Consider the following 27,224-nt stretch of genomic DNA (forward strand, 5'->3'; position numbering starts at 1 on the left):
TTTAGATCTCATGAGGCCCATGGGTGGACAATTATTACTATGCACGTGCATAACTTTACAAAAATGAGGCAATACCATCACCCTTATCCAACTTGCCACAACATCTAGATGCCTCTAGCCTAAGAGCCTTGTTGCGCAAAGGCACAATCTTTTTATGTGCCTTTAATGGCATTATAACCTATAGGCCATTTCTACTCTTCTCCCAAAACACATGGGCAATGTGGTTCAACCTACAATCTTGCCTATCCTCACATAATGTATAGGGATAATGGGGCTCCATCCAACCATGCATTCACTCTCTTTGTGTTAGTGTACACTCAATCCGAAGGGTGATTGGTCAATGCTGACCCAAGCACATCCCCATACATGGAATACATGGATGGAAAGTGGGAAGTATGAGGATCCACCACCTAGGGTTTTTTAGAATTTTGGAATTTCATACCAAACCATTGAAGGTTAATAGGTCATTTTAACCTGTTGGACTGGAACCTTGCAACCTAGAGCCTTTCATGTATAGGGGAATGGTACAATTGAGGAATGTTCAACAAGAACAACCTTGCAATTTACCAAGTAGCTGCCAGGTCACGAGTCAAATTTTAAGAATCTCCAACACGAAATTTCGAGATCACGAGCATTGGATTGGGCATTTGAAACTTAGTGCTATAATTATTATGGGCTAGTGGTCAATTTGCATGTGATAGTTTTTTGTTTTCAATATACATTGGTTAAATGATGGAGATGAACATTGAGGCAATGTACACACCAGTTGTCAGTTTGTTTGCATGTGATAGTTTTTTGTTCTAAATCTACATTGGTCAAATGATGGAGATGAACACTGAGGCAATGTACACACCAATTATCTAAGTTTGGGCAAAAGGGGGAGACATGCCCTAATGTGCCTCTAGTACACCATGTGGGCCATCTGCCCTTGCTTTCTTGCTTCTATCAATGCTTCTATTTTTCAAGAAAACTTATTCAACTAGTTCTACGAAGGATATTCATGGTTCGAAAGCTAATGCTAAAGTGTCTGGTAGATAGGGGCTTCCTTTTCTAAGGCTGAGTCCTCCAAAGGAGAATTTCTTAGAGTGGCCATAGGGAAAGCACAGAGAGGTAATTTCATCAATTTTTTTGCACCTCTGGCAAAAGATATGGAATGAGAAGTATGGAAAAAGGGAAAACTCTAGGACCTAATGGAATACCTATTGAGTTTTCTGGTGTCTTGCAAAACGATAGGTTCATAGTGTTGAACTTGAATCTTGAAAAAGCTTATGACGGGATCAGTTGAGAATTTGTTCTTGCAACAATGGATAAACTTGGGTTTTGGAAAGGTTTTTGCTACATGACACAAGAACAAATGCTTATGCAAAGTTGTCTTTAAATGGATATCATTATCAGTCTTTTGTATTGCAATACTTTGTAAGGCAAGGATGCCCAGTGGCTCCTTTGTTGTTCGCGATTATCACTTAGCCTTTGTTATGCCAATTGGATTACTTCCAAAGTGTTGGGTACATCTTATGCATGATGGTACGTCCTTTTGTACTTAGTTTTTTGCAGATGATAATACAAGTGTATTGGAGGGCAGTGAGAACAATATTCAGAATTTTCTCAAGGTTTTCAAGGAGTTTGCAATAGTGGATCAATGAAGGTAAAACTGCAACAATCTTGTTGGGGTGGAATGAATGCCCGGAGTGGGTATCTAACTTTAAGTTTAAATGATATTAAGCAAGGGAAAGTTATAAGATATTTCGGATGCCCAATTAGTTTGGTAGTTTATTTGAAGGACACATTTGAATGGTGCCTAGCAAAATTAATTGACAAATTCAACAAATGGAAAGGTGTTAATGGTTCTTTTGCAGGGGGGCTGGTGATTGCTTATACTATGTCTTCATTTGCAGTGTATGTCTTGTCAATTTTCACATTCTCGAAAGATATTTTAAAAGGGTAGACTATTTGATGCTTGATTTCCTATCGGGAAACAGTGGCATTCTTTTGCTTGGGATCTAGTTGTGACGAAGAAGCTGGATGGTGATTTGGGATTGTAGGGAATGAACGAGAAGTGTGATGCTTTATGCTCTAAATGGATATTTAAGCTTGGAGGGGATCAACCGTGGGCTAAACTAGCAAGACACTAGATTTGCAATAATGGATATTTAAGCTTAGAGGGGATCAACCATGGGCTAAACTGGCAAGACACTAGATTTGCAATAATGGACCTCATGGGATTAGAGGATCCTAGCAAGATATTGTCCTAGGTAGTAATCATGTCAAGATTCCTTAGTCTAATACTTGAATTAATTGATGCACTTTTGGAAGATTATCCTTGCTAAAACGACATGGATAGGTCATTGGGAATTTAGGTGTCGCTATCGGATTGGGCATTCAAGGATGGACTTCCTCCAATGGCGAGGCTCCTAGATATGCCAAGAAACTTTATAGAAAGGGCGTACGAGCATTTTGTGATATTTGGGATCCAAGGGAAAGGAAGTGGAGGTGTATTGATGATATTGTGGTCACGTATCAATTAACGCATTCTTAGAAAAGATTCATGCAAAATCTCTTGGGTAATTTGAGTGATGACTGGCCAATGAGTTCTGTTTTTAGGGGTACTCGGATGATTTTAAGGGCTTTATGCATTACTTGCGTAAGCCTTTGCAGAGGTAAAGGACTTTAATCTATCTCAAGGCCCACGGGTTGCAACTGTGGCCCGCATACAATGGGCATAACTCTGGAGTTTGGAGGCGAAAAAAAAGGAGTCGTCGCAATTCCATATCTTATGGGAATGCCCATGTGCGTGTGTAGTTTGGAATTTTGGTTGAGCCAAGCGCGTATATTTTTTGTGCACAGGTGGAAGCAGGCATAACTTGGAAATCTACAGGTCATTAGGGCTGTAGTAATTCGGTTTCTTTTAAAGCATCGTAATAGTATGGCCTTCAAGAGAAAATTGCGGAATGATATTCGGATATCTGAGGTCAAAGAGTCAGTTAGAACAGCGTTGAGAATTTTTGGGAAGAAAAAAGATGCTTATAGCTTAGCCCTTCTGCCTTTGGATTAAGTTTTGCTCTAGTCATCCTGTATTAGGAGGCTGCCTTGTTAGAGGCGGACGGGCTGCTATCAATTTCTAATTGCCCGTGCAGAGCGGCATGCATGCAGACCATTGAGATTTTGCACAGTGGACAGGATTGCACTTTTTTCACAGACAAATGGGATCCTGCCACAGCAGCAGCAAGGCACAACTACAATAGACACGTGCCATATGGGATTCGCCAAATGGGATCACCACCATGCCACATCTGGGTGCCACATCTCCCATGTCCCTTGACCGAATATCCGAGAGTCTTCACTGGAGGGCAATCTATGGACGTCAATTAGAGACAACGGACAATGGACAAGACTGCACTTTTTTCATAGAGAAATGGGATCCCGCCCCAATGGGATCACCACCATGCCACGTGTGGGTGCCACCTCTCCCAGTTCCCGTGACCGGATATCCAAGAATCGTGAGTGGGCAGTCCGTTGACGTCAATCACAGACAACGGACAATGGACAGGATTGCTCTTTTTTGACAGACAAAGGGGAGTCCGCCCCACAGCAACAGCAAGATGCCCCTACGAGACTAGGCATTTGTCTGGACGCGTGTGAAAACCCCAAAATGTATATTCAAGTCTGCCAACTGGGATCACAACCATGCCAAGTGTCCACACGAGCGCTCCCGATTCCCTTGACGGAATATTCGAGGATCTTGGAGTCGCCAGCTTCAGCTGGGCAGTCTGTGGACTTCAGCATCCGCCATAGCCAAAATCCTCCGAGCTCCCAGCTATGGCGACAAACTAGCTCCTTCTGTAGTGTATTTTGCCTTTCCTCTTCAATGGGTTCTCTCTACTTTGCTTTCCCTTCCCTGCAATCCACCACTTCCCCTTCCCTTCTACCTTCCTTTCCTCAATTCCGTGCCTCGTCTTCCCCCAGAGCCCCGCACAGCAGTCCCCTCGTTGTTTATGCCAGTAATTCCGACCGAACTAAGCCCGATGCCAATGCCAACATCCTTCTCCGCGCCGCCTGGTTTGGCGCCGAGGCTCTTGGCAACATCGTGGCCGCTTTCAACCCCAAATCCCCACCGCCCTCTCCCGATAGTGAAGTCGCTTCGATGCTGGGACCTCTCACGCGAGATACTGTCGTTCGAGCGGTTAAAGACGATTATGATAAGGGATATTTTGTGACAGGTTCATACTCTGTCGTTGCCTCCTACTTTTCTGAAAGGCTAGGAACTACAGCTGACATTACACGAGTCATAACGTGTTCGGGGATAGTTCGAGACAGGTGGAGTCACATGAGATTCTCTGCAAGGTGATATTCCAGCGAAGAATGAAATAATTTTATCTGTCTGAGTTTTCGATTTCTGATGAATGTCGGCTGGCTCAGTCGTACTCAAACAGAATATCCTGTATTAAGGATTCAGCAAAACTAATCTATAAGTAGAAAAGTAGTAATGCCATTGGAAGGTTTCTCCTCCCTTTGTACTTTGTAAACGTTTACTTTCGTCTTTAGGCTGTCTCTAAGGTTTTCAGAGCCCTCTTTTGGATGGGCATAGATAGGCCGTCTGGGATTCAATATTGTCAGGCTAATTACCCGATTGCTCTGATATGCTAGCGGAACTGTTTGGGCCAAAATTTCGGCCTTAATTGCTTTAAATTTTTGTGAAATCGGAGGCTAATGATTTTTAAAATTTTCCTTTCTTGTCCATTTGACAATGACGGCTCGTTCTAGGTTCTCTTGTTATGGAGGAGGGTCGGTCTATGACATAATCGCAAGTTACTCCTATGAAATACCCGATAACGGGGTTCATTTGAATAGCCCTGCGAGTTTTCCCCTCGTTAGGCGTAGTCAGGGACCACCCTCATGAAAAGGGGCATTGCTTTGTCATCATCCATGCTTTGGCCTTCATTTGTGCACAATTTCAGCAGTGTCGAGCAGCTTTGGAACACTACTTTGATGGGGAGCATGTTTACGTTGGATCTATTACTCCATGGATCCAAAGAGATCTCATGGTGCTTTCTACATGCAGTTTTGTACTTCAGCCACTTGACATTAATGCAAAGGGCTGACAGAATTTTTAGGATGTGCTACCGACAATGATTTGAGGATCACATGCTCTTGCATTACAACAAGCTTATGCAGCTCAAAAGCCCACCATGGATAGACAAGGATAACGGCAGGCTTTGCTTGGGCAGTCAGCAAGTAGTTTGGGCAGCTTTACAAGGGACATGATGATCATAGAAAGAGAACATTGGACAGTGAGGCTGTTGTTAGATCGGATTGAGTGTGATTTTGTAAAGCACATTTATTACTTACAGCTTGTGGTTAGGTCGGATCGATTATGGTTTTGTAAAGTAAATTTACTAGTTACAGCTTGTAGTCTCTATAAAGCCATGCATCTAACTGATCTAGATCTTCTTCGGAAAGGCTCATCTCCAACTAGTTCAGCCTCTATGATGCAAGAAATATGTGAGATGTCACAATTCCAAGACCTTCCAAATAGCAATCTGCTTACAAACAATGAGATGTAACCTCATACCCATGAAATTGAAACCAAAACCTTATCACACAGAAACGAGGAATGCAGTGTTGAATGTGATGTCTATAAGTAATCAATCCAACGAATATGTTTGACTTATTTCAAATGAATATAGCTATAAGTAATCAATCCAGCGAATATATTGAACTTAAGTTTATACATGTGATTTCAAATGCTGCTTTAATGATGTACAAATCGTGGATGCAAGAAATAGTAAATTCATTGAGAGTGCCAATTTTGATGGATGATTGAAACTGTAAGTTTTTTAGATTCTTCTCTATATTGCTCCAACTGGTTTTGGTTATAAGTGATCAATTGGCAGACGCAAAGGATTAATTTTGTACCTCTAGCTATAGAGATGGATAGATAGATATAAGCATTATATACACATATATAGGCATACACAGATAGAGACGATCCCACCCTGGTTTCATCACTTTTCCAATTCAAAACTAGTGAATTCAAAGTATTTGTGGAAATATTGTCATAAAAATATTAAAATGTAGAGAAAAATAGTTGAATATAAGCTACAAGTTGGAATTGAATTTGTAGCTCAATTGAGGTAAGATTGTGCCAAAAAACGAAGAACTGAAATGATTTCAATGTAGGATTTGAAACTCCAAGGAATGAGCCAAATGCCAAAGTGGACCACTAGAAACTTCTGATTTTTTAAGATGGAAAGAAAGTTTTGGAGTTAGAAAAAAGGGGGGAAATCCAATACGAGATAAGAGGCTATAAAATGTGCTTTTTTCATTATGATTGAACCCTACAAGGTGAAGCCCTACACCTCCAAGGTTGAATTAAAATTTGACCTAACCCTAATCTAGCCCTATCTCACTCACATGAGGCTTAGTACAATGGTAATTGTCTATCCTAGTTGATGCTACAAGCCTTATTTGATGATATAACTAGATTCGCACCCTGTTTGGAGATAGTATGCAAACTCTAAAATACAGTACAAAGAAGGTAGACATAAAGAGAAACTTCAGTAAGGAATTGACTAAATGAGACAAGTCATCGATGGTCCCCTTGGCTAAGACATACCATCATGATGGCCAAGTGGCAACTCTATATATATGCTGAATACAACCTCAGCCAAGAGAGGCAAGTGGAGAGTGAGGACCCAAGTGACCACTTACAAGTGTGAGAGAGGGGACCTATATGTAGGCCCGAAACTACCTTGGTCGGCTTGCTTGGGCAGATGGACTGGCCAACAAATGGTCGGTCTAGCCTGACATAAGTTGGGATGACCCGACCCAAACAGGGTCGGGTTAGGTCTGGTTGTCCCAACCAAGCAGGTCTGGTGACCCGATCTGGTTGGGTGCCCAAACTAGCCCCAACTCTGCCCTGACTATGTGCCTAACTGGCCTATACCAGCCAGTCTCAACCAGGCCACAACCCAGTCTATTTTCCTATCCTCTCTCTGGGCGGGCACACCCACAAAGAAGCCCTCTCTCACTACACATGAGATGCCTTAAATTCTAGCACGCTCTCTACAGCTCATGGTGTACAAATGATCTCAAGAAGCAAGCCAATGGAAGATGGAACCATGGACCTTCCAGCACCATGAATACTGGATGCACCTCAGAGATAGCACTTGATAGCCTAGATCCTCGAAGCAGAATGCCACCACGAACAGCAAATGTGATTTCCTCAGCTTTGATTTCCCATACTAGTCTGCAAACCATGCCCAATATCGTCCAGTGTACACACACGAACTTCAAAACACACCATGTCCATAGTCTCTGCAACGTCAAGCAAAGAACTTTGAACATATCTGGTCTATAGCTCCAAAGCTCTACCTTGCGTGCCAAACTTTCAAATGATAGGAGCTGCCTTTTGCTCTTGGACTGACAATCCTTGGCCACATGCCCTCTCTTCCCACATGCATAGCACCTCTGCCTTCCTTTCTTTTGTACTGCCTCACTGGCACAAAGAAGCTCTCTCTCACTACACATGAGATGCCATAAACTCTAACAGGTACCTTACAGAAACCCAAGGAAATAGGAATGATACCACAGCAGTACCACCAGATGCAGCCCTTTTCCAAGAGCAGGATGCAGATGCATTCTCAGTCTTGATCATGTACAATGTGGTTCCTCTAATCCATTCAGTGGATAGTGCATAGGTAAGGCTGCAATTCCCAGGCAAAGGGCCAGGATGAAGGAAAGCAGGGATCTCTAGATAAGGATGGCACAATGAAGAGTTTCTAAGAAGATGAAGATCAAGTGTTCTATTACAACAAAATGGGGTATTACACCAAGAAATGGAGGAAGAGAGCACTTGACTAAAAGGAAAGCAAAGAGAAGCCCAAGAAGGAGGCCAAAAGCAGTATCAATGAGTTGTTTCTGATCATTTAGCAGATAACATAACCATCGTTGTTGCAAGTGGGCAATTTGAATCAGAAGATGCCTGATATGTGGACAGTGGTGTCATCATGCACATCACCAACAAATGGGAACAGTACAGTTCTATGAGACTGGTGAATCTCCAGTCATTAGTCACAGTTAGTGACAATTGTCAAATATCCAATGGTAGGAATGGCAATGTTACTTTCATGACCAGAATCTGTGAGACCAAGGTATTATCTAATGTTCTTCTTGTTCCTTAATTTTGCAAGATTCTTCTCTCCATTCATGCTATCACTAGGAATGATATGATTGGTAGAGTTTGATCATCAGGACATGAGCAACTTTGAGCTGATGACCTCGGTGGGGATGTCATACTAGCTAGTCCCTGCTATGTGTGATGGAGTTTATGGTTTTCAGACTTATAAGTGACTATCAAGTGATTGAAACTGCACTATGTGTTGTGGTTTTAGAGGATGAATTTGAGAGATGTTCCTGGATTCATCTAGATATAAATTTGAACATCAGGACATGAGCAAGTTTGAGCTGCAACATCTACGCATGTAATCTTTCCATTGAAAGTTCACTTGTATTTGCTGTTTGCATACTTCTAATTTCAGCAAGTTCTTTCAAGTTTTGGTCCAGTTGTGAGTGAGCAAAGGTCTTGGTACACCATGCATTGGTGTTTTCCTTGCAAGTAGACCATCTACCATCCCTTCTTTTTTTTTTTTTAATGTCACACATGTCCATGTGTAAATGCCCACATTGCTCATGCCACTGCTTACTAGAGCCTGTGTTGGCCTTAGCTGTTAATGCAATCATCCAGTAGTAGATTCACCACTTGACCTTCTCCTTCAAGCTCCACGCCATGTGAGAGTGTTAAGTTGGCTGGTTGGAGAGGCTAGGGAGTGGGTAGGTAGGCTGGAAGGATGCAGGAGATTGTGTGAGGGAGGCTGGGCTGAGTGGAAATGCAGAGCTGTTACTCAATGACGGATTGCCGAGTTAGGGGGTGAAAGAAAGAAAGAAAGAAATTCTATTAGAGTCTTCGGAAGACCGATGGTTCTATGAATGAAAGAAACCCTGATACAAATCACATTTTGGGTGGAGCTACTGAAACGAGCATCATCACCCGTGCTGAATCCTAAGTCTAATCATACATAATCAAATACATCTGGATGTAACAATGAAAAGAAAAGGATTGGAGTGGAGCGGAATCCTCCGTATGTCATGTCGCCCTAGTTGGTGCATAGCTGCCGGTGATGGGACGCTGGCGCCCGTCAAGGGGTGCCGTGCATCTCGGTCTCCATGACGAGGCTCGAGAGCCACCGTGACTCCCCTGGGATGTATCCCGGGTCTAAACAATGATGGGAGGTCCCTCAGAGTAATCTGTGTATCCCCTCGATGTCTCGTGTGTCGTGCTGCGGTCGTCAGGTTGAGGTCTCTGTCACGTCTGCGGCTAGAGGCTGACAATCAATGTCACTCGATGGGAAGAACTATGTGATCCTGCTCTGAGAGGTGTCTGATGATGTGGCTGTTGAGAGTTCACACTCAACATCATGTGATCATGTGTGCATAGCACCATCACGTGATCATATGTGTATAGCACTAACCTTATAGAGTGCTATAAAGGAAAGGGTTAGATCCCCTAACCCTAACCCTAACCCTAAAAGGGTTTGTATATATTCTATTTTTTCAACTAAATCTCGTGTACAGCTAGTCATTTGTGGTGTGCTCTCTAGCTGTGCCCTCTCTTTTCATCTCCACTCTTCTCCTCTCCCCTCTTCATATTTTGTCATGGTATCAGAGCTCCCTTGTCTTCAGCTAAGACATTGCGATTCTTGAGAGTGTGAGAGAGATTGTGAGATTGAGAGTTCTGTTGAGTGTTCTCTGTGAGAGTCCACTTCCGGTGAGAGATCTTCATCCGTCCATTTGAGAGAAAATTTTTGTCATTCCTTAAGAGATTTCCGTTCATTTCTTGAGATTTCCTTGTGAGGATTTCAATTCGTTTTGTGGTTCATTCTTATTGCATGAGAGGGAGAGCTTCCAAAAGCTGTGAATGACTATTTTGATTTTGAGGGAGAGACAAAAAGATTTCTGAGAATCTCTATATCCTACTTCGAGATCCTACTTCGAGAAAGAGAGCTTTGGAGGGAGATCTACCCTCAAGCAGCTCGAAGGTGCCTCCATTGAGCAGAAGAGGCTCCACATGCACCTAAGGGTATGATTAAGGCCATCGAGCCTTCTACAAACGACCAACTGCCTATGTAGCTCTCGGCGCTCGCCACAATGGGCCTCCAGCACGTAAGGTTCTCTTCAACGACACGGCCCATGCAAGCCGCCTCCCAGAGCAACAACTGGTAGGCATAGCTCCTCCAACGATTTCCAAACAACAATTGGGTCTCCGAGCTTGCAGCAATTTCTGCTTGAATCAATCCATCAGTGACTGACACATCTCTTACGAGTTTTCAACTGAGGATTCAGAACTTTGCTCAATGACTGAATGACATTTGTCCGAGCAGTGAGGAGATCAAGAGTTTGTTTCCGTTTGGAGCTTGACTTTCCAACTAACATACAATATAGACTAAGTTATGTTGAATTGGCAATCGGAGAGAGAGACGATTGTTGGGCGAATTGTTGATTTATGGAAAATGGGTCTCGCTGCTCGCAAATCGTGGTTTGCAACTCGACTATGAGCCTTTCGTGGCTATAGTATTGGAGCTCGAGGCCACGGCAATGAACCAAAGCCTCTCAACCGAGCAGCGGCTCCTTCTACAGCCAGCCGACGGACATCTCCAAGGCTCCATAAGCCTCTCCATCGTCCCAGCGGCTCACAAAGGCCAGTCAGCGCACCGACTCCCTGAGCACCAACAAAACGGCAGTGCCTCCTGCAGCACACAGACAACCCGCAAAGGCTCGTCTCCAGCTCCAAACGGCCTCCTCCGACTAGCAACACGTCCATAACCCATACAGACGAACGAGCTCCAGAATCGCATCGGTGCCTCTCAAATTTTTCCTGCAATCCAAGATTCTCCAGCCTTGCAAAAAGACACGTGGCAAGCTCTTATCCTCAGGGTCACCACACCCCAGGGCTTGGTCAAGGACCAGCCACGTGGCAGACCTTATTTGCCACATCACCCTACCAGCTCAACTGCCACGTCATCAGTGCCACGTAGGCAAGCCACATCATTTTGCCACGTCATCTAGCTACGTCATCAGCCACGTCATCCTACCACATCATCAGGCCACGTCATCAGTGCCACGTCATCATAGCCACATTAGCATTGCCATGTCATCTGCTGACATCATCATCTGTGCCACCTCAGCTGTCCAGTCAGCACTGACCTCTACAGGCACACACAGTGCTTCACAGTCACTGCATGTGACCACTCCTGCCACCGCAGCATAGGCTTCACAGGCACACCTCTTGCTAGGCACAGTGCCACATCATCACTGCATGTGACTCACAGTGACACATCATCATTGAGCACCATTTGCACTCCTTTTGCCCCTCCCCCTAGATCAAGTCATATCTCTTGATCCAGGAAGAATTTGAGGGCGCTCAAAAAGGAAAGTCGCTCGTTTTTTCGTGCTCTACGTGCTCGTCACATCACACACACATTTCGGCGCAAGTTACACTCACATTTGAGCCTCGCCGACAAAACCACTTCACGCACATTTGCCTCTACATTGACGCATCTGACCCAGCACTTAAAAAGAACAAAAGAAAATGAATTATTTGATGTTCTTTCATCGATCGACAGTTGGTTTAGATCTAGATCAGAGTAGACTAGATCGCCATAGAGGGGACGCTTTGAATTTCCCCAAGTTGCCAATCTAAGCCATGCCCGAAATTCCCGACTAGTACCTACTTGGAGTCAGTCCATACGCTCACATACGGTTTTACACCATTACATTACCTGAAACCTTACGTTCATCAATTCAGTGAGCAAACTTCAGAGTTCAGAGGCATTGCAGATTGTTTCAGTGGGCAGATAGCATTTGATTTCACACACACATGCCACCATTGTAAAGCCTATTCGGCTATCTCACGGCATCGTGCACATCATTTCAGCCTTGTAAAGCCTCTTGGCTATTCCCGGCATCATTGCCACAAGCCTTGTAATACAGATCAGATTTTATATACTGCATGCAGTTCTATCTTCACCGACAGTTCAGAGATTTCACTTGGCATAGAGAGTGTATTTGCAGTTGATTCATACAGAGATTTTCACGACACTTTTGAGTACATTTCTTGCACCATGTCGACTAGCAACCTCAATCTGGAGGCATCTGCTAAGTTAGACAACTCCAATTACGGTACATGGAAATACCGAATGGAGACCATTCTTGTGTTTCAGGACAAATGGGAGTATGTCGATGGGTCTACACCTAGACCATTGGAGAATCCAGCCACCAGTAGCTCTACTCCATCTGTTGTCACAGCACCAGCAACGGAATCTACAATGGGATCTACATCTACACAAACAGTTTCCGCACCAATAGCAGATCCTGCCATTGCCCGAGCTCAAGCAGAATGGGATAAGAAATTCTGCTATAAGAAAGACAAGTATGCCCATCACCTGATCAAGCAGAATGTGCAAGATGTCATGCTAGGACAGCTCAACACAGTCAAGACATCAAAAGAAGCATGGGATATGTTCGCAGCTCTCTACGAGTCCAAGAATACATCCAGGATTCTCACCCTGAGAAACCAGATCAACCAGAGTTTCCGCAACAGCAGTGAAACCGGTCATGCTTATGTACTCCGCATAAAAGACTACAACAATCAACTTGCAGCAACAGGAGAGACTATGAACCCTGCAGAAATGGTTCAAGTCATTCTGAATGGACTAGGAGAGGGATACGAGAATCTAGTCCAGAGTATTGCCATCCAATGGCAAATTCCGACACTGGAAGAACTTCAGTCAGTCCTACTTGGTGAAGAACTCAGGACTCAAGCCATTCAAGCACGTAAAGATCATTCTAATGATCAGGCATTCACAGCTTCAGACAGAAGCAGAGGCAGAGGCAAAGGCAGAGGTAGATCATATCAGAAAAGTGGTCATCATCAGCAACAAAATTAAAATCAGCATCAACATTAGCATCAGCATCATCCTCAGCAACATCAGAATCAGCAAAGAGGAAATCATTCCAATCGAGGAAGATTCCAAGGACGAGGGAATGCATCCACCAATGTGTCAAACATTCAGTGCAACTACTGTCACAAGTTTGGACACTATGAAAGAGATTGCCGCAAGAAGCAGTACGACCAAGGCAGTCAATCCAGCAGTAATCGAGAAAATTCTCGAGGTAGAGGAAATCATCGTGGTGGACATTCTAGTCACAGTCATTTTGCAAATAAACATGGAAATATGTTTCTTGCAAGCGAGGAATTGCATGATACTGATAGAGTGTACCTAGACACTGATTTCAATCCCAAAGAGGATTTCAGCTATCAAGTCGACCAAGTGGAACAGGATCCTTGGTACATCGACAGCGGTGCATCATCTCATATGACAAATCATCAGGAATGGTTCACAGAGATGAAACCATTAGAAGGACAGAAAAATGTCATCTACACGGCAGACAATACACCGAATCCAGTTCAAGGGACAGGTGTTATCCCTATGAACAATTTCACTGGTACGAAAGGATTAATCAAAGACGTGCTCTATGTTCTGAAGCTCAGCAAGAACCTTTTGTCAGTAGGTCAAATGACGGAACACAATTACAAAGTCATCTTCGACGGTGATGAATGCACTATCAGAGACAAATCCAAAAGATGTCAGCTAGTAGCAAAAGGTATCAAAGAAGGACGCTTATACAGAATGCTAGCTACAGTACCAGATAAGCATGCCATGTCAGCTCAAATGCAACAGATGCCACTATCTGCAAAATGGCACAAGAGATATGGTCATGTCAACTTCAAGTACTTGTTAGATCTCCGGAATCAGAATCTGGCAATTGGGTTTTCGAAGCTACAGTTTCTTGGAAAGGTTTGCGAAGCATGCTGCTTCGGCAAACAAAAGCGAGCCAACTTTGTTAGAAGTACCTCTCGTGCACGAGGTATTCTTGATTTGATACATACAGATGTATGGGGTTATGCCCAGACCCGCAGCATCAATGGTTCACTTTATTACTTGACTTTCATTAACGACTACAGCAGATATTATTGGGTCTACTTTCTAAAAGAGAAATTTGAAGTGTTTTTCAGATTTCAAGAATTCAAAGCCATGGTAGAAAACTAGACAGGCAGAAAGATCAAGGTCATGAGATCAGACAGAGGAGGTGAATACATGTCTTCAGCATTCATGAACTTTTGCAAAAATCATGGCATACGAAGACAATTCACATGTGCAGATACTCCTCAATAGAATGCAAGAGCTGAAAGGAAGAATGGGACTTTAGCAGACAGTGCTAGAGCAATGCTTAGTGAAAAGCATCTTCCAAATCAGTATTGGGCAGAAGCAATAGCTACAGCAAACTACTTGCTTAATCGGCTTCCTACCGAACCGATACAGGGTATGACTCCTTATGAAGCATTCACTAGACACAAGCCACACATTGGGCATCTCTGCATATTTGGTTGCGTAGCATATGCCCATATACATGATGATCATCGCAAGAAATTGGATGCGAAGTCACGCAAATGCATCATGGTTGGCTACAGTGAAGAAAGCAAAGCATACAAATTGTATGATCCCATCAACCGCAAAGTTATTATCTCCAAAGATGTAATCTTTGATGAGAAATCAGAATGGAAAACCTCACCTACACAGGAGATAGAAGCATCGACTTCACAGTCATCTACAGAACAGGTTGATGAAGAAGAGCAAGAATTGCCAGCAACACCCCAAGCAGAGCCACAATAGCTCAGACGGTCTACGAGGGAAGTAGACCTCCAGCCAGATTGACATATGCTCAGAAAGGCAAAGCAATTCAGGTGGAAACCACCAACTATGCTCTTATGACTAGCATCATGGCTACAGAAGAGCCAATGTACTTCGAAGATAGAGTAGACATGCCAGAATGGCAAACTACTATGAATGAAGAAATGGATGCTTTGTATAAGAATAATACTTGGGAATTATGCGACCTTCCACTAGGAAAGAAGGCCATAGCAAACAAATGGATATACAAAGTGAAGTACAATCTAGATGGAAGTATTCAGAGATACAAAGCCAAATTAGTTGCGAAAGGATTTGCACAACAATATGGTCAAGAATATGATGAGACTTATGCTCTAGTGGCAAAGATGGATTCCATACGGTTCTTGATATCACTAGCGACACTCAGCAAATGGAATGTGTATCAACTTGATGTCAAGAATGCATTTCTCAATGGTTATCTAGACGAGGAAGTCTACATGCAACAGCCAGCAGGTTATGTTGAACCAGGAAAGGAGAATAAGGTTTGCCATCTCAAGAAAAGTCTCTACGGCTTAAAGCAAGCACCCAAAAGTTGGTACAACAGAATTGACAAGTATTTTGCTGATCTGGGATACATGAAATCCAATGCAGATCATACTCAAAGTTCAAGGGGAAGACATTACTATTGCACTTTTGTACGTAGATGATCTGATTGTGACAGGAAGCAAGGATAGCTTCATCAAAAAATTAAAACAAGACTTATCTGCAGAGTTCAGCATGGAAGATCTTGGACTTATGCACTATTGTCTTGAAATTGAGTTCTGGAGAGATTCAGATAGCACATTCATGAGCCAACTCAAGTATGTTGATAGTCTTTTGAAGAAGTTTCATATGGCAGATTGCAAGATTGCAGCCACTCCCATGGAACAGAGTTTGAAACTTACTAAAGATTCAGAAAAGCCTACAATCAATGACAGATACTACAGGCAGCTCATTGGATCTCTTATATATTTGACAATCACACGGCCAGATATTTGTTATGCAGTAAGCTCACTAGCACAGTTTATGGCAAATCCAAAACAGTCTCACTAGAATGCAGCCAAAAGAGTCTTGAGATACATCAGAGGTACAAGATAGTTTGGGATAGAATACAGAGGAAGTCATCCACGGTTGCATGGATACTGTGACAGTGACTATGCCGGAGATCATGAGACCAGGAGATCGACACAGAGATATGCATTTTTTCTTGGTCAAGGTACTATATCATGGTTGTCAAATAAACAACCAACTGTTTCTTTGTCTTCGATTGAAGCAGAATATAGAGCACTCACTACAGGTGCATGTGAGGCTATATGGCTCAGAAGACTATTGTCAAAAACAGATTACTTTGATGAGTCAAAGCCAATAACAATATACTGTGATAACCAATTGGCTCAAGAATTGGCCAAAAATCCAGTATATCACTCCAGGACAAAGCACATTGATGTCAGAGAGCACTTCATCAGAGAAAGAGTATTACTTGGTGACATCGCACTGCAGCATTGTGATAGCAAAGAAAATGTTGCAAATATCTTTACCAAACCACTCGGTAAAGAGCTATTCGAGAAACACCGATTAGCTCTTGGTTTGACGCAGAGGAAGGACATTCCCATTAAAGGGGTGTGATGGAATGTAATGCTCAGTCCTTCTTCGATTCCCCAGAATCATCATCTTGAGGGAAGGCCTACTTCATGATGTTGATCTTGAGGGAAGGTGTTGAGAGTTCACGCTCAACATCATGTGATCATGTGTGCATAGCACCATCACGTGATCATATGTACATAGCACTAACCTTATAGAGTGCTATAAAGGAAAGGGTTAGATCCCCTAACCCTAACAATAAAAGGGTTTGTATATATTCTATTTTTTCAACTAAATCTAGTGTACAGTTAGTCATGTACAGTTAGTCATTTGTGGTGTGCTCTCTAGCTGTGCCCTCTCTCCTCATCTCCCCTCTTCATATTTTGTCAGTGGCCAAGCCTCGTCGCCTAAGTAAGTACTCTCTATGTCGGACCCCCTCATGAATGAAGGCCGTGAGGCATCTCTACTCTGGGTAGGCGAGGAATCTGGAAAAGAGCCCAAAGCCATCTCTGAAGAGGCAGTGGTAGTGACCTCGGATCTCGTACTACATGGGCACCTGAAAATAAAATGCTCCTCCAACTCAACCTCCTGACAGTCGCATAATATGCGTAAGCGATGCTCCCTAGGAATCCCCTCTGTTGTGCTGCTCTCTATGCGGAGGCGGTGTGATGATACCCGAAACTGTCCGATGGAGACCCGTAGTAAGTGAGGCATATGAAGCTCAGTGTACCCCGGTGGTGTGATGAATCCCTCCTCTGAAATACGAAGACAATAATCTCTGTAGAAACTCAGCTTCATTGGAAGCTCCCTCGCGGCTCCAACCAAGTCCTAAAGGTGTGTAACTGCAGGAGATTCTCTCGAATGACCTGGTTGGTGTGTGGCCCGATCGGGATGGTGGGTGGGTGTACCAGAGGGGCATCTAAACTGTATTGAAAAGGAGGTATCCTATCGATGTGAAACCCTAGTCTCACAAACCATCTGTGAGTCCGTGCATACCAGCATCGCTTGTCTCCCTCTGCTGCCAACCTCATGGAGGAATCGAGAGCCAACCATGGCAACCTCTGTCTCCCTGATGTGCAGTCCCCATATGATCTAACCCAGTGTAGATATGTGATGGTCTGAAAGGCTGCATCTAGCTGGAGTGGAGAAGCACCAAACTCGGCCTGAATGATGTGATGTGGTATAGACGGCTTTCCCCGGATCATCCGTGAGAGCATAAGGATTTGCAGGCGCTCCCTGTGTCCACTCTATCTCTGACATGTTAGGCCCCCAACAAGGGCTGCCATACATACCGGCTGGTCGGACCAAGGAGTCAAAGAGAAGAGCCTTGGTCCGAGGATCCTGGAAGTGGGAGTGGAAGCATTGTCTCTCTAGCCGAGCCAGTGAGGCGTATCTCCTACTCGGTTTGGCCTGCATCGCTGGTCTCATCGTGAAGATCGGGCCGGAGAAGATGACCCCCAAGTAAGTGTATGAGGATACGATCTCAACTGGTGACCCACCGAAAGTGAACTCCTTCCGTTTCATGTTTGCTCAAGAGGTGTTAAAGATCATGACCTTGGTCTTGCCAAGGTTGACCCTCCAAATCATGGGATAAACAAAAAGCCTACAGTGCATCCAGGTGTTGCTGGAGCCCTCAGGTGTGGACGACAAGAGTGCCACGTCATCTGCATAAAGAAGAATCTTGATGATGATCCCGGCAAGTGAGCAACCAGTCCCTCCGAACGCCCCCATGAGAGTCTCAAGCTCATCGATGTAGAGGCCAAACAGGGTTAGTGATAAGGAACAACCCTATTTGACCCCTATGGTACTCAAGATCTCATCTGTCCAACCTGCACCTGTCCGAACTCGGCCTGAGACTCTCTCATAAAGTGCCATGATTGCCCATATGATCTCCTGATCAAATCCCAGTGTCTGTAGGCGTGTGATGAGACAAGCTCGAGGTACTGTGTCAAAGGCTTTGCGGAAATCCACAAAGCAGCAATATACCCTCTCCTTCTGTGATCTAGCCTCCTCAATGATACTCCTGAGTGTGAGTATGTGATCCATAGTCCCATGGTCTCGCCTGAAACCGGCCTGGCTCTCTGCTCTGAGCCCTCTCATCTCTGTGAACAGGCTGGTCGACACATCCAATACAGCTACATAGATCTTGGACATCACATGTCCAATCATGATAGTCCTATAGTTACTCGGGTCCATGGGATCCCCTGCCTTGTGGATGGGCATGATGGTGTTGAGTGTCCAAATGCGGGGAAAGCCAAGGCAAACAGCGGCATTGAATAGCTTTGCTAGGATCGGGGCTAACGTGTCGATCCCATATGCAATAAACTCAGTGCATAGCCCCTCGTGATCCTTAGCTCGGCCATTGTGCGGTTTCAATGTCACCTCCTTGACTCTCCCTCTGGTGAACAACGTGCAAGTGGTGGGGCGAGGTGTGAGTATGAGATCTGGAGTGGGCTGGTGTGGGACATCATAAAGATGGTGTGCATACGTGTGCCAGACTCTCATGTCGGTGAGGGGTGATGGAGACCTACGCTCAAGGAATCTCCGCCAAAAATCCTTAGTTGTTGCTGTAAAAGATGTTCAGCAGCTCCTCCTCATTTCGAAGGGTACAGAACCAAGAGGTGGTGATCTAGTGGACCGTGTGGTGTGGGGAAAGATTTGGAGGACAATCTCGTGGAGTGTGCGACTAATCAGGGCAGCACAGTCCTCTATGAGTGGCATGTGATCGATGTAGGTTAGGAGTCTGTTTAGGTGTCCAGAGTAGGCTGGTGAGAGGCTATGATCAAAGTGTATGTCGTGGTAGGTGTCATGCTTCCTATGTGGTGTGTGTGGTGTGGCTAAGCGTGGGGTGGCGATAGTGAAGAATAGGTATGTGTGATCAGCTCCTTGAGGGAGTGGTGCTACAGTGAAGTCGGTGATATATGAAGTGAAGGTAGGGGATCCCATGATGTAATCTACTACACTAGTGCCCACCCCGTGTGGGAAGCAAGTAAAACCACCTGAGGAGGGCCATAGGTCAAGCCCGTTGTAGATGATGAGGTCATGCATCCTGCCTAGATCAAGGAGCGCGTGTCCATATGGTGTAACAGGCCCGTGTCGGTCCAATGAGTCCTGGTCATACCTGCTCTGTCTAGGTCCATGTCTGGTAGCTTGATAGAGGCGTCTCGGAAGACCAGGAGTGGTGCCTGGCGCGTGCTCGTCCTGGCGTTGAAGTCCCCAACAAGGAGAACTTTCCCGCGGGCTGAAAGTTCTGGGATATCCTGATGTAAGGATGCATATGGTGATGTCACACCCTCCTCTCGTGCCACTCTGGCGAAGTGGGATGTGTCTGGCGGGAAGTAGCATATTGCTATGAAAAGGTCACGAGTGTCTGTGCGTCGGATCCGGATCCACATGAATCGGGAGTGTGCGTCCTTCCTCTCAATGGAGATGGCTCCAGCAAGGGAAGACCTATACAATACTATGACCCCGCCTGATCCTCGGACTCCTCCTGTATCCCTCGTCCCATCCCTGAAGGCTGACTCCCATGTGTAGCCACTGACTATCGGTAGTGGACACTCTGGGCTCTGGTGTGTCTCCGTGTAAAAGACTATGTCTCGTCATGTATAAGACTCCAAGAAGTTCCCTGGGTCTGACCACAAGGTACCATTACAGTTCCAAATGGTGCAGGCTAGGGTCTCGAAAACCTGAGTCTCATAGGCCCCGTCCCCCTAGGGGGTACGGGTGGGAGCCCGACAAGTGCCGGTCAACAACCTACCATCTCGGACCACGGCCCATTTTCCCTCCTTGCGGGCAACATCCCGCTGCTGCAGAAGAACTCGTTGCTCCTCAATCTATAGTGGTGTCAAATCTTCGTCCATGGACAGGGTGGGATGCTCTCGTAGAGCAGCTCGGCGTGGGAGTGTCGCTAGTCGAGCATGTGAATCTCTGAAGCGAATGACTAGGGGCTGCTCTCGGTTGGGATCTCTCCCAACACGCCATGCTCCCGCTATGCCATGGTCGGGGACCCCCATGGTGGTGGTCACAAAGGTGATCGCCTCCTCCATGGGCGTCGTAGCGGTGCTGGTGCTATCTCGCATGATCCCTTGTATCCGGATGTTGAGGGCCTTCGAAGCCCTCTACTGCTGCTCCTGTATGGCAGCTGAAACGGTTGCCTTTGCAAGCTCCTGTTTCGCCATGTCCACCCATCTAGTCGTCTCTGCTACAGCCGACTGTATTGTGGCTATCTGTGCCTCCATCTCTGTGACTAGGGTCCCTCCAAGCACTACTCTGAGGGTCCTAAGCTCCTCTCGAAGCTGTGTGATGTCGTGTCTAAGTCCCTGGATAAGGGTGCCCTGCTGGTATATAATGCGGGCCTGCTCGTGGGTGTATCGGGCCTGCTCCTGGGTGTATCGTGCCAGCTCTGCCTGACGGGCCCGGATGTTGTGTATCTCAGCCAATAGGGAGTCCCAAGCATCTGGTGGGGGCCTAAGATGTCCTGGTCCAGGTGGGAACTGGATCTCGAGAGGGGTTGGAATGAAGGTGGGCTGTTGAGGTTGTACTGAGGGTGGGGACAGCATGATTTGGGGGGGGAGTGGTATGTAGGAGTAGCGAGGCCAGACAAGGTGATGAATGGTGGCTGACTGAGAGGTAGAGGTGATACGAGGGGAAAGTACTGTGGAGCCGTGGCCGGTGGGGCCAATGGTGAGGCTACTGGAGAGGAGACCTATGATGATGATGCAAGAGAGGGGGAGGAGAGAGGTGGTGTAGATGATGAGGTGGATGATGGTGGTGAAATAGTGGTGGTAACCATAGAGGTCGAGGATGTGGTGAGCGGCATGGGCTTTGGGTGGGCCACTTTCTTCTAGGCCGCGATGCTGTCCACTGTCAAACCGCTCCGGTTGCTGCGTTTGTTGAAGTCCTCCAGACTGAGTTTCTTTTGTGTTTTCCCCTTGTCACCGTTCCCCTTCCCCATCTCCATGCGTATGCAAATTTGGACCGAAGGGTCTACCGCCTAGTCTCCTATCCTCATCCCCCTGTTCCCTTCATGATGGGGGGGGGGGGGGGGGAGGCAGCAGCGGGCAAAGAAGGGATTGTAGGAGCTCGGAGCTGTGAGGACGACTTTATATAGGTGACGGTGAGGCAGTTTAGGGAAGGCCTCTTGGTGAAGCATTGATTCCATAGTGAAACACTTCCGCATGTAAATCCTGGGCTAACTATCAATCTTTCACTACAGGATACCCTCTGTGTGAGAGTTCACTTTCTAACATGGTATCAGAGCCCTAACGGAAGCTCTCGGGAGCTGGAGCTTGAAGGCAAGGACCTTGCTAAAGGACTGCTCGGAGGGATTAGCTTCGGAGTCTGAAGGATTGTACCCAGATGGGAGGCTCAGGCTCAAACAGGTGTACGATACTCTAAACCCTTTTCCAAAAGACAAGAAGAAGAAGAGAAAGAAAGAGAAGAAGTGTTTCTACTGCGATGAACGAGGACATTTTGTGAAAGATTGTAAAAAGAAGGCTGATCAGAAGAAGAAGCTTGCCAACTAAGAGTCAGAGGATTCAACTCAAGTGCCAATAGGGGAACTTTTCTTGGTGGCCACTCCGTGTGATGCTGAGATAACATACATGGACTCTAGTGTTACTGTCAAGATGTCAGACATCGAGGAATGTAGAAGAAGAGTCGGGATCCTTTGTGAAGGTGATGGACAGCAAGGAGTGCCTGGAATCATCTGGGTGCTTGGCTGGTGTTGCTGAAGCAGAGGGGGGTTTTCGGCAGCACTTGAAGACTCAGAGTCAGACGGTGACTATGACTTAGAAAGGGACAATTGGAACTTGATGGTCCAGGTATACTGGATTTGTGCCTGGGATATGATGTCTCAGGTATTGTGTTTGGTTGCAGACCTAGCTAGATGAGGATGGTTTGAAACAGATCCTGAGAGCTTGGTACCTGGAGGACTTCAAGCTGTTCACCCATCATGAGGGGATTCGGGAATAGGTGGAGGATGTTGGTACCTGCAGAGTTCGAGTCTAGAGGCGGGTTTGTGACTGAAGGTGGTGGTGCCATGAGGTAGTGACAAAGATGACCCTGTGTACTAGACTGGTGTGCAAAAGCGGAACCGGACCTGGCGGTGCAGGAACCACTGGTTGGAAAGCCAGAGAAGGAGTATTTCAACATTGGACCTTTCCAGAGGGCTACAACACAGGAGCTACTGGAGTATCGTCATCGATGTGTAGGTGTTGGGCCAATTTGGGTCGGTGAGAGGGGGTGTCGGAAAATCGATGGTCACCTCCCCACTAGTAAGCCCCCCAAATGAGATGTGCATCAGCAGAAAGAGAAGGAAAGCATGGGGCTGCCACATGGGCAGCACAAGGCAGGAGCATATATCTGGCTGTCCAGAGCAGATCGGAGCAGATCCACGGAGTCTTGGCAGGCCCGGAACAAGAGGCAATGATGTCAGCACTGGTACGGACAGTACTGAGCTGAGGCGCACTTGTACAGGCAGATCAAGGTGCCTGCAAGGGGCTACAGACATGGCAGGGGAGCTCAGAAGCTTAGTCAGGCGCTAGAGAAGGCTGGTGGGGCTGGTTGGAACCAGCTAACCAGGCCATCATGTGGGCAGATAAAGGGCTGGGCCGTAGCATGGAAGTGTGGGCCAAGGGCCATGGTTTTGAGAGCCCCAAGGGGGCAGTTTTGTGAGCAACAGAGTCGGCCATCAGGTCGGCTGAAGCAGGACCTCAAAGGGTCGGTTTTGGGGCAGGGGTCAGCCAATATCCCCCTCCCTGGTCGGTATTTTGGCAGGCCTTGGGGCCTATAAAAGGGAGGCTTTGGAGCCTCATTAAGCATCACCTAGAGCAGCCTTCCAAGGAGCAGCAAGGAGCAGCAGATCAGCATCATCTGGGCCTCATCCTGGAGGAGAGAAGAGGGCTGGAGAGCTGCCGACTAAGCTTGAAGGAGGTGCCCACCTAGGCTGAGGTTCGAGACAGCAAGGTGGAGGGATCGTTTGGACAGAAAGTCTACATTTGCTCAGTGGAGCACACGGGCTCACAGATCTAGAGGTGCTAGGCATTTACAGAAGAACCTTTTGGTATTGTATCTTGTCCAATTTGTGGACGGACGGAAACATAAAGTGTTGCTTCTATATTTGTCTCTGAGCACAATCTATTTGCTAGTCTGCACATACACATGAATGCTGCGAATTACACACACTTGGGGAAGCATTGAGTTCATAGTGAAACACTTCTGCTAGTAATTCCTGGGCTAAACTATCAGTCTTCCACAGGCGGGATACCCTCTGTGTGAGAGTTCACTTTACTAACACATAGACAGGACCACTATCTATTCAGGAGCAGTTTCTGCCCACTCGAAGATTTCTTGGCACACCCTGATCAGCAATGCATGGCCATCTCCCTTCTTGAGTCCCAGCAACATAGAGATCAGCTCTTGTGAGCACAAAGGAGAGCACAGGAGGGACCAGGAGAGCCAAGTCACAAGACAATGACATATTTTTTCTAAAGTGACAAGAGCCAGGAGGGGAAGCAGGGGACAAGATGTAGTAGAGACCACAGAGCATGACTCGACAAACCTGACTTCGGTTGGGCAATCACATGAGGACCATAAACATCTCCTCTCTACTATTTGACGTGGGGAGATATACCGTTGGAGCAATGGTAGCACTTGTCAGAGGGCGAGCTACCTCTTTGAGATTGCCCGGACAGGTTGCTCGTCTGAGCACCAGCAGCATTTGATTACTGGTTTCCTTCCTTGACGATGCCAGCCCTCTCCAGATCCAAAGCCACTGTCAGATGAGCTCATCTTGTCTATCCTCAGCCAACGGGTGGAGTTGGTTCCACAGATAACATGCACATGTCCCTTCACTCGGATGGATAGTTGATTAGGTGGCCGATGGCCAGGGATGTATCTCTGTCCTTTGCTTTAGGGTTCTCTCTGTTGCAGCAACAGCATGACGTATTTATTTTCTTGTATCAAGATTCAGCCTTGGGCTTGGGTGCCCGTTTTTTGGACCCACCCCTTAGCTTTCATTGTAACTCAGTCTTATAAACCCTTCGTGTTTTTGTAGGTTTAATAAACTTTATTTCTCTCTCTCTCAAGTGTGAACATTTCTTGGTCAATATTTACTTCTGTTGTTTGTGCATGTGTGCATAGTGATATTTCTTACATTAATGTATCCCTGTATGCTTAGCATGGGCATTCCTTATTGTCATGGATTTTCAAAGTTGGGTAGCTCAACCATCTTTAAGGTTCTGATCGAGTGATCATATGCTGTCCCCAGGAAATGTGACTACTGGACTCTACGAAGAAGATTGTGAATTTGCTGACCCAGCAGGGTCTTTTAAAAGCCTAAAGCGTTTCAAGAATAATTGTAGCAATTTTGGCTCTTTGCTGGAGAAGTCAGATGTCAAGCTTACCAAATCCGAAGAGTTCAAGGTCAGTCAAGGTTGGATATCCATGTTTTTTCTTTTTCTGTTAAGGGTATTGATGTTGAAGGTCATTAGTTATTCATGTATTTAGATGTTTGGTGTTCGAAAGTTCAAAGCCATGCTTGTCTTTGTCTGGCTTATGTTATTGCTTCACAGGATAAGTTGGTTGCATACTGGCGGTTTAGCTGTGTTTTGAAATTTCCTTGGAGGCCGATATTGTCATGTAAGACATCCCTCTGCATAAATCTTTGGGAAGAGTTGAGATAGGGGAGGGCAAGGCAGTGAGTCTAAATTATTTATGGCAAATCTGTAGAACTTTTAGCCTCTCAACTTCTGGTCTTTGTCCTTGCAGCAACTGGCTTCACTGAATACTACTTTAATCCAGAATCAGGGAAAATATGCAGGTAAGGATTTTAATGATGACGAAGTGTTCTCTGAAATGATAATGTTTGCTTATGTTTCGCTAGATCTTCTCTCTCTAACATATTGTTTCTGCAGGCATGTGGAGAATTGGGATGTCCCCAAGATGGCTCTGTTGGGCCAGGTCTTTAAGCCCAACCCTAGTTCGAGGCGCTAGGGTGGATATGGCATAAATTGAGGTTGGGGCACATGATTTGAAACTCGTTTTGTGGTGCTTCATTTTCTGCAGTAATATTTTGTTCATGGAGGTGCTTCTCCTGTTTGGAAACAGCTCGCGCATCCACCTGCTAGAAGATTTTGTTTGGACTGACCTACTACTATTATTTATTACAACTGACAGTTTGCATTGCATGTCTACTCTGGTGCTCTCTATGATTGTCATTTTGTAAGAAAATAGAATTAAGACTGCTTCACAACTGTGTGCGGCTTATTTTTCAGCATTGAAATATGGATACGTGATGTATTTTAATAGCTTCGAGCTGAAGTTTTGGGTGAGATGGAAGGTACCATTTTGTCCTTAATACTGGTATTTTGGAGCGATATGTTCTGCAAACATGGTCTGTGATTTAGATTTGTGACTAGTAGGAAATGACATCTTGGTCCTTTCTTGCCAAAGAGGAAGAAAGTGGAATAGACATAATATGGACAGAAGAGCAGAAGCAGAGAAAGAAGTGTGGGCATGGGCAGGTGTGAGGGGTAGGGGCAGAAGAGACAGGCATTAAGTAGATGCCCAGTGCATCAAGCTGAGGTTGTAATGCTAGGGTGGAAAGAAGAAGAAATGAGTTTGGGAATTGTGTTTTTAGAGGATGAGTTTGGGAATGTTCCTGGATTCATCTAGGTATATGTTCTTAAATTCCAAATTGTGTGTTATTTAGAGCTCCAACAAGTGTCTACTATGCTCATGCTCATTTCGTCTATCCCATATAACTTATTGAACAATTCATCCTCTCTCTCTCTCTCTCTCTCTCTCTCTCTATATATATATATATATATGTATATATGTATGTATGTATGTATGTATGTATCTCGCAGTCATGCCAGGATCTTTTTGATTCCAAAATGTGTTAGTTACGACAAGAGTTTACTATACTCCTCTTCATTTGGTATCTCCCTTATATATATTTGAACATTTCATCTCTCTCTCTCTCTCTCTCTCTCTCCAAAAGAGGTAGAAGCTTAAGTTCAATTCAATCCAGACCCCAGGTTGGGGGGCTGAATACCTAGCCCAAACTTGGGGGTTAGTTATAGCATTGGGGTAATCATATTTATTTAGGCCAACATGGAAACCCTGATGATGAAGGCGTTTGTTACCTCAAGCAAGCCCTCATACTCAGCCATTGCAGCATTATCGACATCAATACCCACTCTCCCTATGAGAAGACTTCTTTGAGATAGAGAAACATCTCAGACCTACAAGAGCAAGTTTATTATTTGCAACAAGAAATCAGAGAGCTCAAGCTTCATGTTGCAACCCTTGGGAGAACAATGCAAAATATGGAGAATAGTGGAAAGCAAGTAATTCTTGCAGAAGTCATACACAAACGTAATGCATCCCCACCGGCATCAATACTCGTCTCCATGATTAAGGATTAGTCACCAATCAAGTGAGTTCAATCAAACAAGAAATGGCTACTAATGCCAAGCAACAAAGTCAATAGAGCATACCTTTATGTAGAAGTAAAAGAGTAGTAAACCTCATAGGGAGGGTCTCCCTTCATTTAGTTTTATTCTCAATTAAGGGTCACAATTTTCATAGGAGTTGTAATAGGCTAACAATTCTAAAATTTGAACTGCTTAAGAGTCTCGGAATGTACTTGGACTACAACAAACCAATGCCCTTGTCATCTCGCATAAGTTGAATGTCCAAGCAATAGGGTAGCAGCCCCGAATCAAACATTCAAATGTCTTTTGCAATTTAATCTTAAAATCTTCATTTTTGTAGCATTAGTACCCATGAGCAACATATCATCAACATACAAGA

The 27,224-nt window shown here is 45.2% G+C and overlaps 1 protein-coding gene across 1 annotated transcript; it reads left to right on the forward strand.

Moving 5' to 3' along the window:
- The first annotated feature begins 3,780 nt into the window (after nt 1–3,780).
- Nucleotides 3,781–25,592, forward strand: LOC147888598 (Nuclear transport factor 2 (NTF2) family protein). Its single transcript, XM_087392781.1, has 5 exons — nt 3,781–4,217; nt 24,676–24,830; nt 24,980–25,046; nt 25,176–25,227; nt 25,322–25,592. The coding sequence occupies exons 1-5, from the start codon at nt 3,866–3,868 to the stop codon at nt 25,398–25,400; spliced, it is 705 nt and encodes a 234-aa protein (XP_087248907.1). The 5' UTR covers nt 3,781–3,865; the 3' UTR covers nt 25,401–25,592.
- The last annotated feature ends 1,632 nt before the right edge of the window (nt 25,593–27,224 follow it).

The sequence above is a fragment of the Dipteris shenzhenensis genome, chromosome 21, assembly GCF_047967505.1.
Source record: "Dipteris shenzhenensis isolate YYH24624 ecotype China chromosome 21, Dip_SZ_1.0, whole genome shotgun sequence".
Lineage (NCBI taxonomy): Eukaryota > Viridiplantae > Streptophyta > Polypodiopsida > Gleicheniales > Dipteridaceae > Dipteris > Dipteris shenzhenensis.